A 14235-nucleotide genomic window follows, 5' to 3' on the forward strand; every position below is an offset into this window, starting at 1 on the left:
TTTAGATTCTTAATTTTTGGTTCAGTTTTCAAATTGGTCTACATAAAGGTCCAAAGGGTCCAAAATTAAACTTAGTTTGATTTTAACAAAAATTGAATTTTTAGGGTTCTTTGATATGCTGAATCTAAACATGTGTTTAGATTGTTGATCATGGGCCCAGTTTTCAAGTTGGTCCAAATCGGGGTCCAAAATTAAACTTTGTTTGATTTCAACAAAAATTGAATATATGGGGTTCTTTGATATGCTGAATCTAACCATGTATTTAGATTTGTGATATTGGACCATAATAGGTGAATGTCCAATTTAAAATTTTTAAGTTCTTAGACCACATTCATTCTGTGTCAGAAACCTATGCTGTGTCAAATATTTAATCACAATCCAAATTCAGAGCTGTATCAAGCTTGAATGTTGTGTCCATACTTGCCCCAACTGTTCAGGGTTCGACCTCTGCGGTCGTATCAAGCTGCGCCCTGCTGAGCATTTTATTGATAATTAAACTAAATAACTAAATATTGTCTCATTCTATACAGGTTCTACAAAATGGACCCAAATTGTAAAAATGAAGCATACACTAATGGATAATATTTTAAATGGTAAATCATAAACTTGTGAATAAACTATATTGAGAAAGATTTGTTCTAATAACTTTTTCTTCTATTTTGAAAAAAATTACTATGCCCATTTCAGTGCAGTTTTTGAGTGATAAGTCAATAGTTACTTTTTTTAACAGAAATAAGTCACATTTTATGTGATTATGCATTCAATAAGAGTGATTAAAACACAAGTACATGTAATATTTGTTTTAACTTTTAACTTTTACAGGAGTCCTTCATCACAAGAAATAAAACATTTACATCACGACTGATTCATGAGTGTCTGAATGATTTTTTCCATTCATCTTCATGATATTGCTTTTAGCTTGTGCACAGACAATATAAAATTACCGTTACCTTACCTTTTTGTTTCCGGCAACTTCAAACATTTAACTAAGAGAGAATAATTTATCCAGTCAAAGGGGGGGGGTTATGGTTTTTATACGATCGCAAAAAATTTTGCAGTTGTATATTGGTATCACGTCGTCGTCGTTGTTGTCGCCGTCTGCTTCGTCCGAAGACATTTGGTTTCCAGACAATAACTTTAGTAAATGTAAATAAAAATCTATGAAGGTTTATAACCACAAAAGGAAGGTTGGGATTGATTTTGGGAGTAATAGTCCTAACAGATTAGGAATTAGGGGCCAAAAAGGGGCCCAAATAAGCATTTTTCTAGTTTCCAGACAACAACTTGTGGAATGGTGTATGGATCTCTCTGAAATTATACCACAAATTTCCATACCACAAAGGGATGGTTAGGCTTGGCTTTGGGGGGGTTATGGCTCAAACCATTTAGCAATTAGGGGCAAAAAAGGGGGAAAAACAAGGGTTTCCTGGTTAATGGACAATTAAAAAAAAGTACAATGTTATGTTTGTATTACCTCCCTTACACTGCTTTTAAATTATATATAAAGAAATGTTGTATTGTCTTGAGGTGATTAGCTGTAAATTTATTTTTAGAAGTTACTATTTAAAAATGCTGATTAAGGGACTCAATATTAATTTTAGCCATGATTATGTATGTCATTTTCTATTTTGAGACTTTTATGATGTATTTAAATGGGTAATTATGGTTGCAAACTCCATTGGAAATTTGAATTGAGATTATGACCTAATCTTGAGGGAAAGAATTTATTTTTTGGAAAAGGGGGGGGGGGGGGGGGAGGTAAAAAAAAACAATTGGGGGGTAAAAAAGAAATTGTTGGGGGGGACAATTTTTTCTCATTTCAGATTTCAGAAATTGAAAAGAAAATTTCTTCAAATATTTTTTTTTGGGAGGGGTGGGTCAATTAGCAACAGCATAGTGTATTGCACAAAAGCAAAAAATTGAATATAAATTCAAATCATATAACCAATTCTAAGTTCTTTGACTACAGTTATTCTGTGTCAGAAACCTATTATGTTGTCAAATATTTAATTACAATCCAAATTCAGACCTGTATCAAGCGCGAATATTGTGTCCATTTTTGCCCCAACTATTCAGGGTTGAATCTCTGCGGTTGTATCCAGCTGCGCTCGGCGAAGCAATTTATTTTGTATGAGTCAGAAAAATATTTTCGCGCACAGAGCGAACATTTTTTTTTAGTTTTCGACGCTATCAATCAAATTATTTTTTTCAAAATTTAACACCATAAGATATGGGGAAAATCTGGATTCAGAATATTTTTTTTGTCATCTGCTTGACCACACTATTTTTTTCATCGAATTGGGGATAAGAATATTTTTGTAGGAAAAAACCATAACCCCCATCTCCCTTGAAGTTAAATGGTCGGTCCCTAAATGGTGTGTACATTCGGTTCACATGCATTTTGACATCGATGTGTGAGACAAAAAAACTACAATGTCAAAAAATGTCTTTACTTCAGAATTTAGTTCAAACGCGGTTTCATAAGGTGTGACAGATCATTAGACTTTAGATAGTTGATTTACTTTGAGATACGTATCAAATTTTTTATACTTCTTGGAATATTTTTTTAATTGATATAATGTAAGTTTATCTGTGAAAATAGTAGAAAAAAACGAACAGACAATTCGCATAATTTTCAACGTATTTGTTTTAGGATGGCAAATTTGAATTAAATTTTCTTTTATAACAAGACACATGCCTAAGACATCAATGTCTGACTCCTACGGGAAGTAAGAAACAGAAAACAGATTTTTTTAAATTGCTGCCAATTTCATTTTTCCGCTAAAATAAACACAACTTCAGATTGGCAGGTTTTAATATCAGTCCCATTGTTGTCTTTAGAAAGTAGCATCAATGGTCGTTTCTAAGGGCTTGCTTTCCGATTGTAACTGTATTTACATTTTTGATTTTGGACCCTGGTTTCAAAGTCCACATTAAGGTCCATAAGGGTCCAAAATTAAACTTTGTTTGATTTCATCAAAAATTGAATTATTGGGGTTATTTGATATGCTGAATCTAATTGTGTAATTAGATTTTTGAATTTGGGCCTGGTTTTCAAATTGATCCACAATAAGGTCTAAAGGGTCCAAATTAAACTTGATTTGATTTTAACAAAAACTGAGTTCTTGGGGTTCTTTGAGATGCTGATTCTAAACAAGTATTTAAACTTTTGATTTTTGCCCAAGATCAAAAGTCTAAAATTCAGTAATTGATACCCATAGAATTCAGTAAGAAGTGGCAGAGCCAAATAATATCCATAGAATTCAGTGAGAAGTGGTAGGGCCAAATAATATCCATAGAATTCAGTGAGAAGTACGTGGCAGAGCCAAATAATCTCCATAAAATTCAGTAAGAAGTGGCAGAGCCAAATAATATCCATAGAATTCAGTAAGAAGTGGTAGGGCCAAATAATATCCATAGAATTCAGTAAGAAGTGGTAGGGCCAATTAATATCCATAGAATTCAGTGAGAAGTACGTGGCAGAGCCAAATAATATCCATAGAATTCAGTAAGAAGTGGTAGCCAAATAATATTCATAGAATACAGTAAGAAGTGGAAGAGCCAATTAATATCCATAGAATTCAGTTAGAAGTGGTAGGGCCAAATAATATCCATAGAATTCAGTAAGAAGCAACAAAGACAAATAATATCCATAGAATTCAGTAAGAAGTGGCAGAGCCAAAAAATATCCATAGAATTCAGTAAGAAGTGGCAAAGTCAAATTATATCCATAGAATTCAGTTAGAAGTAGCAGAGCCAAATAATATCCATAGAATTTAGTGAGAAATACGTGGCAGAGCCAAATAATATCCATAGAATTCAGTTAGAAGTAGCAGAGCCAAATAATATCCATAGAATTCAGTAAGAAGTGGCAGAGCCAAAAAACACCCATAGAATTCAGTCAGAAGTGGCAGAGTCAAATAATATCCATAGAATTCAGTGGGAGTACGTGGCAGAGCCAAATAATATCCATAGAATTCAGTAAGAAGTGGTAGCCAAATAATATTCATATAATTCAGTAAGAAGTGGTAGAGCCAAATAATATCCATAGAATTCAGTAAGAAGTGGCAGAGCCAAATAATATCCATAGAATTCAGTAAGAAGTGGCAGAGCCAAATAATATCCATAGAATTCAGTAAGAAGTAGCAGAGCCAAATAATATCCATAGAATTCAGTAAGAAGTGGCAGAGCCAAATGCTATCCATAGAATTCAGTAAGAAGTTGCAGTGCCAAATAATATCCATAGAATTCAGTTAGAAGTGGCAGAGCCAAACAATATCCATAGAATTCAGTTAGAAGTGGTAGGGCCAATTAATATCCATAGAATTCAGTTAGAAGTGGCAGAGCCAAACAATATCCATAGAATTCAGTTAGAAGTGGTAGGGCCAATTAATATCCATAGAATTCAGTTAGAAGTGGCAGAGCCAAACAATATCCATAGAATTCAGTAAGAAGTGGTAGGGCCAAAAAATATCCATAGAATACAGTAAGAAGTGGCAAAGTCATATTATATCCATAGAATTCAGTTAGAAGTGGCAGAGTCAAATAATATCCATAGAATTCAGTAAGAAGTGGCAGAGTCAAATAATATCCATAGAATTCAGTAAGAAGTGGTAGGGCCAATTAATATCCATAGAATTCAGTGGGAGTACGTGGCAGAGCCAAATAATATCCATAGAATTCAGTAAGAAGTGGTAGCCAAATAATATTCATATAATTCAGTAAGAAGTGGTAGAGCCAAATAATATCCATAGAATTCAGTAAGAAGTGGCAGAGCCAAATAATATCCATAGAATTCAGTAAGAAGTGGCAGAGCCGAATAATATCCATAGAATTCAGTAAGATGTAGCAGAGCCAAATAATATCCATAGAATTCAGTAAGAAGTGGCAGAGCCAAATGCTATCCATAGAATTCAGTAAGAAGTTGCAGTGCAAAATAATATCCATAGAATTCAGTTAGAAGTGGCAGAGCCAAACAATATCCATAGAATTCAGTAAGAAGTGGTAGCCAAATAATATTCATAGAATTCAGTTAGAAGTGGCAGAGCCAAACAATATCCATAGAATTCAGTTAGAAGTGGTAGGGCCAATTAATATCCATAGAATTCAGTTAGAAGTGGCAGAGCCAAACAATATCCATAGAATTCAGTTAGAAGTGGTAGGGCCAATTAATATCCATAGAATTCAGTTAGAAGTGGCAGAGCCAAACAATATCCATAGAATTCAGTAAGAAGTGGTAGGGCCAAAAAATATCCATAGAATACAGTAAGAAGTGGCAAAGTCAAATTATATCCATAGAATTCAGTTAGAAGTGGCAGAGTCAAATAATATCCATAGAATTCAGTAAGAAGTGGCAGAGTCAAATAATATCCATAGAATTCAGTAAGAAGTGGTAGGGCCAATTAATATCCATAGAATTCAGTTAGAAGTGGTAGAGCCAAATCATATCCATAGAATTCAGTTAGAAGTGGTAGGGCCAATTAATATCCATAGAATTCAGTTAGAAGTTGCAGTGCCAAATAATATCCATAGAATTCAATTAGAAGTGGCAGAGCCAAACAATATCCATAGAAATCAGTAAGAAGTGGCAGAGTCAAATAATATCCATAGAATACAGTAAGAAGTGGTAGGGCCAAATAATATCCATAGAATTCAGTAAGAAGTGGTAGGGCCAAAAAATATCCATAGAAATGAGATGAGCCTTTATAATGCTAATACATATATCATAGACTTGTCATTAGTGGTTTCACTTAAATTGATACAATCACAACCTTTCTCACATGACTTTTGTAAACTGCAAAAGATTCAAAGCCAAAGAACCATATGACTGAGGGGCAGGGCCAAAAAAATATCCATGGAAATAAGATGAGTAAATGCTTATACAAATATCATAGTTTTATAATTAGTGGCTTTCTTTAAATTGACCTAATCATAAACTGTTATTCTGTAGGCTGTTAATTCATTTATTTTAGTGTGTATCAATTTTGTGGATTAAAGTAAGATTGAATTACGTGGGATATTTGATTTCATGGTTTTGCCAAAGTCTGCATATTGTGAAGCCTTTAGAAAATTTGTACTTCGTTGGACATTTAAATTTGTCGGTTACCTATACCAAGGAAATCAACAAAAAATGGTATCCCACAAATAATAAAATGCTCTGCAGTGCGCAGCTTGATATGACCGCAGAGGTTGAACCCTGAACAGTTAGGACAAGTATGCTCACAACATTCAAGCTTGATACAGCTCTGAATTAGGATTGTGATTAAATATTTGACACAGCATTGTAGGTTTCTGACATATGATGAATGTGGTCTAAGAACTTAACCATTTTTAAATGGCCATTACCGATTATGGTCCAATATCCAAAATTTAAATACATGGTTAGATTCATCATATCATAGAACCCAAAAAATTCAATTTTTGATGAAATCAAACAAAGTTTGATTTTGGACTCTTTGGAACTCAATGTGGACCAATTTGAGAACGACACAAAATCCAAAATCTAAATACATGGTTAGATTCAGCATATCAAAGAGCCCCATATATTCAATTTTTGTTGAAATCAAACAAGGTTGATCTAATTGTTTATTTATTTATTTTTGTAGTAAAAAAGGACAAGAAAAATTTAGAAAACACAGACTGCTTGATTGTAGCTTTGTTGACGCATGGTAATGAGGACCATGTGTTTATGACAGATATGTCTGTGAAGATCAAAACCATAATGGATTTATTCAATGCAGAGAGCTGTAAAGAACTTATTCTTAAGCCAAAAATTTTCATTTTTCAGGTATGATAAATTTATATGAGATTTTTTTTCCTCTAGGGATGTTTTATTAACACACTTGTAATTTCTGAATTCACCTGGCCAAAGGCTATGTGAGCTATAAGGAACAGTCAGGTGGGTGGCTCCTTCTGTGTCCTAACATTAACTTAAGAACTGTTCCAATCAATGCTTTTGACATTTTTATATATTTTTATATATTATTACTAACAACAAAATGGAAGTCATTTTTTATATTTACGATTTTTAATTTTGGTGCACTGCAGTAATGTTCCTTAATTGATTGAGAAATTACAATTTATATGGTTTCCATGTTACTATTGACAAAATGGATGTCAAGTTGTATATTGATGATTTTATCTTTTGCTGTTCAGGAGTTAAGGTTTTTGTTTGATTGGAAAATTACACTTTACGTTGATTCAGTAAGACAAAAAAAACCTGCGAATGCTTATCCGGCCCTTTTTTTTCACACTAACACATTGCTCAGCAAGGGGTACTGAAATGGTCTCTGTACATCAGTCTGTTTGTCCTTCCCTAGTTTGGAGAAGATCCAAAAACAGCCTTATAGTATGATGATGTTGAATCCAGTTTTCAATCCAGATCCCTGAAATTTCACAGGAAGATTGCAAATATGGAAAGTTTTATGTGAAATTTTTTTTAATTCAGTTTGAAAGTTTAAGACATACTAATTTTTTACCCTTTTCAACTGGACAAAATAACTACTTAACATTAATATTCATGACTCAAAATTTTTTACATGTAATTTCATCCCCCATCTTGCTTTTTCTTGTCTATATTTGTTGAATATAAAATCTAAAGATAAATGTGTTCCTTGACCTAATAAAATAGAAAAACTTGACTAATTTGAATAAATCTTGGCATGACTTATAGCTTAGTAAATTAAAAGCCAGTTGACAAGTTTCATGACAATAGGATATATTATAGACAATATGGCCATTTTTATATTTGAACTTTAGGTGTCCAATTTTGATGTTTAAATCAAACCATTTCTATCATAAAAATTTTGGCCATAAAAATTGCAAAACGTTGCATAAATTAGCTTTTTCAATTACATATTATATTGTGTTTCATGTAAGTAAAGCAACAAATACTCATTTGATGTATCAGATTTATTTAAGTTATTCAAAGGCTAAATTTATAGGAGCCTGCATGCATGCCTGTGTCTGAAAATGGATATTTTTATATGAAGGGCTTATATGAGAGAGGTGAAAGATGCCAAAGTGATATTCAAACTCATAAGTGGAAAACAAACTGGCAATACCATGGCCAAAAACAAAAAGACAAACAGTACACAAAACACAACAAAGAAAACTAAAGACTGAGCAACAAGATATTATATAAGAATGTAATATTTTCCACCAATTTAAAATTTGTGAAGTTTTTTTATTTAAATCAACAGTTAATAAAATACAACCAATAGGAATGTTTACTTTGACTAATTGGGGGATGAATCTGTGAATTGCAGTGTGTCATTGTGAAACACCAGAATCGGTGTTTGGAGTAGGAGAATCAGTTCTCACTGTATGAAAATAAGGAGATGTGGTATGATTGCCAATGAGACAACTATCCACCAAAGTTCAAATGAAGTGGATGTAAGCACTGTGCCTACTTTAAATGGAAGTTTTTTTAAAAATGTTTAAAGTAAAAAAAAAAGAATCAACTACAGTGAATCAATTGAATCAAATCAAAATCTCTTAAGAAAAACTATAATAGTATATTTTAGGTATGTAGTTATTTCATTATTTAACTGTAATTATAGGCCTGTAGAGGATCTGGGTTAGGACATGGGGTTAACATGAAGGTTACAAGAGATCCAAACCAGGCAGATGCTGGTGCTGTCTACACTGAATATGACAAGACATTTGGAGAAACAATACGTATTCCTAATGAAGCAGATTTCCTAGCAGTGTATTCTACTTCAGCTGGTAGGTGTAGTATATCAATGGTTGCAGTGTTTTAAACTACAAATCCCGGTATTTAGATAAAAAAGATGGTCTTGATCTTATTACAACAAGTTGGTAAAAGACAAAAAAAGCAAAAAACGAAAATAATTTTTCATATAATTTTTTTTTCTTAACTTGTGGTTTCATGTGAATTAAAAATAATATCTATAAAATCTATGCCAGATGCATGTTTCGTTTACAATAGACTCATCAGTGACACTCGATCAAAAAAGTTAAAAGTACAAAATAGAAGAGCATTGAGGACTCAAAATTCAAATGGTCTTGCAAAATACAGCAAAGTAATCTATTCCTAAGGTAGAAGATCACTAGCATTTCGAAAATTTAAAATTTTGTAAACAGTTAATTTATGATAATGACCATATCAATGATAATTCATGTCAACACAGATATCTGTATAGCAAAAACAAATACTTGAGACAATCCTTGAGCTTTTTACAATCAGGAAATAATATATTTTTTCAATGCTTTTAAGGATGTATTGGGACCTATATTGGCTTAAATCAACATTATGATATTTCTAGTGAATAGTTGCCTCATTGGTAATCTTACCACATCTTCTTCTTTATGTATTAAAGCTGTAAAATATTTGTTATTGGGAAAAATTTGGAAATATTTTTTTCTGAAAATACCATTACAAAGATAAAGATAGGATTTATAATGAATAGTGTTTTAGTTATCAATGCCCTATATATACATTTCTGAATTAAATGTTATTTTTTAAATCTTTAATTTAAAATTGTATAGAGATAACTGTTCCATACATTAATTTTGTATAACACAATAAACTTTCATAGACAGCCTTTGTGATATGTTGAGAAAGGGATTGTTAAGTAATATCACTGTATGTGTACAACCATCCAAGTTTTCATCCAAATTTTATTAAATTCTTTGACATTGCTAAATTTGGATGTAAGTTGCCTTTTTTAATATTTTATATTCAACATTTTATACATTGCCTGATGATTTGGGTCTTTGTCAAAGTCTTACTGTAATTTGAAGAAATGTAGATATCTTTATTTCAGACCTTCAATGATCTATTAAGGTCAAGAAACAGTAAATGGGCTATTTCAATTTTCTAAAAATTAAATATATTAACAGAGGTATTGATTTCATCATCTTATTAAGAATATTTAATGACTCAACCATGTCAGAATAGAGGAAAAGTTTTTCAAATTATTCAGATTACCTTAAAAAAAAGTATCAATGAAATTGCATTTACCCCATTTTCTATTATATTTACAAAGTTCAGCTTTGGCACATCTAATGCACAATATCATTTAGTAAACTTAATATGTAATAAATTAAACAATGCATCATATCTGAAAAAAGTTTTGCTGGTTATAGTATGGTTTTCATGTGTTGATGTTTGTGGCAAATGCTAAAAGTTAATCTATTTATAGAGTCTAAATTAACAACCAAAGAAATCTCATTTTAAAAAATAAACAAAGAATATTGCCTTGAAATTAAAAAATGAATCACAAAGAATAAGCATCTCAATTCAAAGATATAAATAATACTATTGTAGGAATTTCCATTCTACATCTATTTATTTATCTGATGTAATTGGAGAAATAAAACTAACCTAACAAATTAAGCTAAATAGGATTGATTGCTTCTCAGCAGTGTAAAGTATGCTAAAACATGACCTTCTTTCTAACAGGTTATGGATCATTCCGAAACACAGAGAAAGGGTCACCATTTGTACGTCATATGTCAGAAGAGCTCCTGAAGATGAAGAAAGACGATGATTTCTACAAAATCTTGACCCGAGTTAATAAAAGAGTTGGAATGGGATATAAACCAAATTATCCAAACAGCGATAATATTACCCAGATGCCTTGCTTCATTTCACATCTTACAAAGGACTTGTATCTGAAACAAATGAATTAGAAAATTCATCCATGCCATGACTTAGTGCTGAACAGACTGATGACAATCATATATTTTTAAATGACTGATTAAAAAAGCAGTTCCAGCTGCTTATCTATTTTCAATAGAAGATATCTGTATATCACGACTGAATACCATATGTATGCAATGTCATTGTTAAAAACAAATTGTTAAAATTAAAAAAAAAATCATTGACATAACTTTAAACATATAGATGTGAAATAACAGCAAACTGGTACATTGTATATAACATGTAGGGTAGCTCTGACCCACATCCATAAAGGTTCATTTTTATTTGGGAATGTTTTATTGATGATTTAACTTTTTTATCACAGTACATAGATTACATTGCATACTATAAAAGTTTCTGACCTGTCAGGATTTATATCATTTCATCTGAAATGCAGTTTGTTGATTGTTCTTCTTTTTAAAAGGTGATAGTTATAATTTGTATGTTTAGTTATAATTTGTATGTTTTAGTTATAATTTGTATGTTTTCACAGAAAATCTCTCACGAATTAAGAAGTAAATGAAAGATAAGCTATTCTTTAATACGTTGTATTTTAAGGATCAGTTTAATGAAGCTAACTGCATGAAATTTGAGCTTTATTTTTTTACTTGGAAATCATAATCTAAAATCTTATTGCTAAGTTGCTAAATTGCAAGCATTATAAGTTGATAAGTTTTGAATATTAAAAATATTAAAAACAAACTTCTATAAAGTTTTGACCAGTATTCATTGTTGAACAATTAAACTAAATAAATGCTTTTCAAAGAAAAAACATAAAACTATAGCCATATTTTAAACTTCTTTCTGCTTTTAAAGTTATGGAAATAATCATTAAAATTGTTTAAATTGTATTTAGGAAAACTTTTTGTGCACTAGTCTGGAGTGCAATTGATTTTCTATGCTGATTGATACTCAGCAACATTCAAGCAACAACCATTCTATTGAGTAATAAAACTTTCAGGCTGATGTAGACACCATATGTACACACAGATGACATTATATTAAGAGCAATTGCACTGCTATTGCACACTACTGTTCATGATTTGCATATTTTTTCAAAGTTATTGTTGAACAATGACCAAAAATGCAAGATTAGTCATTATGATTTCAGGTAATTGCTGCATGCGAATAATGCTATCAAAGGTTGATAGCAAGATTTAATTGTTTTGACACCTATCCCAATTCAATTTTTGCATCAGTTGAAATATAACAAAAATTCCTGAGTTTACAAAATCTTTTGGTTATGTTTCAGAGAATTATATGTTGCCATACACTATTTTGTTGAACTGTATTTATTACTTATTTAACGTACCAGAAATATATATTCTTTCATGAAAATAACATTCTTAACATTAAATGAATGTGATACTTAAAGCATATAAATGTTATAGTAATTTAAAATATTAAGATGACATCTCAATTACATTATAAAGCTCTTCAATAATTTTAATTGGTATTGTTTGATTTTCTATTTGTCTTTATTTTACAAACACATATCTCTTTGATTGTATTATTTTGTTATCACGTTTGACAATATTTTGACAGAATATAGTTTCATACCTCATTATTATTTATTTTTTAAATGGCAAAATAATGTAATGTTTGATATCTGTAATCAATTTATATATGAAATTTTCGATTGATACTAAATTATTTTGCATTATGTTTTGTGAAATTAGTATTCAGAAGAAGAGATAGTCTTTCATTTTAGGTTAGAAACATGGAAAGTTAATACCCCATAGAAAAACTCTGTGAAAAAATGATCTTTAGTGTTTTCAAATTCATGAAATTAGTGCACTTTGAACCTAATTTGCTAAGCTATGATAAAGGAAGCCATTGTAAAAATGCAACTGAATATTTTTTTGTTGAAGTTTAAAAGTCATTCTGTTCATGTAAGTTACAGTTTCATATTTTTAAGACTTATCATTAGAGCTTGATTGGGATTGATAGAGAAGTAATCTTTTAAGTTTTGAAATACAGTAACTAACTGTGATAGGGTTTGCAGTATGGAATTTTAGCTGAGATTTCATTGTGATAGAGATGATGCTCCAGTTATGATGAAAATTATATTCATGAAGTCTTTCATTTTCTTAGGGTAAAGATTGCATGAAATGCAATCAAAACCCCAATGCACTGGCTTGATAGCTATATTTTTCAGGCTTCATCTCTACCTTTAAGAACTAAAACAACAAATTGCAAGGTGATGAGCATTCTTTAGATTCTATACATGTCCATGTCATGCAGTTTATTAATGATAAATACTCAGATATTCAACTTTCAAACGATGTGTATGTGTATAACTATACTTGTTAAGAAAGCTTTTCTTTTGAATTATCAAAAGTTGTGCATGGTGTACGAATCTATCTAGAAATAGATTAAACTATAATTATTGACAAAGGAAGATCAGGCAAATTTCAAATTTGCTTAAATTTGTTTCATTGCTAAAAACAATACATTATCTGATTTTAATATAAAAATAAGGAGATGAGGTATGTGTGTAAATGAGAAAAATATCCACCAGAGTCCAAATGATGTGGCTGTAAGTAACTATAGGACAGCTTACAGCCTTCAACAATGAGCAAAACCTATACCCTTTATTTAGATATACCAGGCCTCGTCATGGCAAAACGTTAAACAGTTCTAAGTTAAGTTCACATTGCAAAATGAAAGCAATCTTTACCCTACATTGCCCACATCACTTTTATGAATATAAATTGTGGTACTGGCTTTGAACCAGGAATACAGATTCTCTGATAATCATTCATCCTGAATAGATTTATGTTATTACTTAGATATGCGATAGAAAAAAAATACGATTTTTGTGCCATAACACTACTCAATAAAATATGATGAACTAAACAGAATTTATGTCAGAAATAATTCAATATTTCAGACTGAGAGAAAGACAAACAAATTAATAAAAGAAGTTCATTAGAGAGCTGGGGTAGATTTAATGTGGAAGGTTGATCGTGAAAATCTGTACTCTTGTCATAACATTTTTTAAGTAAAATCATGTTTAATACTGAATCATTGCAAATGTCATTAAAAACTAAGTGAGACAATATTTTGTTTTTGTTTTTATTCATCTACAAATAAGTTATGTTTATATAAGTGTAAATTGTAAACGAAATTATTGTTTTTTGGAAAATTAATACATAAACCAAAACAAATTTAGGCTGCAAATATTATATGTGAACTACTGTTTATAGATTAAAGGGAATTTTAAAGTCCTTTAAGATTTACTGGTACACCACAGATTTGCCATTTGCCCAATTACTTAAATTATTTTGTTTTGACAGGATTATTTGTTTGATCAGCAGGTGCTGCTGTAATCTTGAAAATTATATGGTGTTGAAATTTAGATTATACAATTCCTTTCTCGTTAACATTCACTATTTATTAATAAATAATAGGGATCATACAATTTTTTTTATTTGTTACAGCTTTTTACATTGTTAATAACTTTTTTGTAGATTTCAATATTTTGTATATTTTTCAAAATAAAATTCAGTCATTTACTCTTTTTGATTAAGCATATCATGTGTTGAACCCAAATCAAGAATTTAAAG

At 30.7% G+C, this 14235-nt stretch overlaps 1 protein-coding gene across 1 annotated transcript in view; it reads left to right on the forward strand.

The window, feature by feature from the left end:
• Nucleotides 1–14184, forward strand: part of LOC127699731 (caspase-3-like) — a 34618-nt gene extending 20434 nt beyond the window's left edge. The window contains exons 5-7 of the mRNA XM_052203062.1: nucleotides 6606–6787; nucleotides 8562–8727; nucleotides 10427–14184. Of these exons, the coding sequence (XP_052059022.1) occupies nucleotides 6606–6787; nucleotides 8562–8727; nucleotides 10427–10656 (578 nt within the window). The 3' untranslated portion in view covers nucleotides 10657–14184. The remainder of the gene's footprint in view (nucleotides 1–6605; nucleotides 6788–8561; nucleotides 8728–10426) is intronic.
• The last annotated feature ends 51 nt before the right edge of the window (nucleotides 14185–14235 follow it).

Source organism: Mytilus californianus, unplaced genomic scaffold (assembly GCF_021869535.1).
Source record: "Mytilus californianus isolate M0D057914Y unplaced genomic scaffold, xbMytCali1.0.p SCAF_1, whole genome shotgun sequence".
Classification (NCBI taxonomy): domain Eukaryota; kingdom Metazoa; phylum Mollusca; class Bivalvia; order Mytilida; family Mytilidae; genus Mytilus; species Mytilus californianus.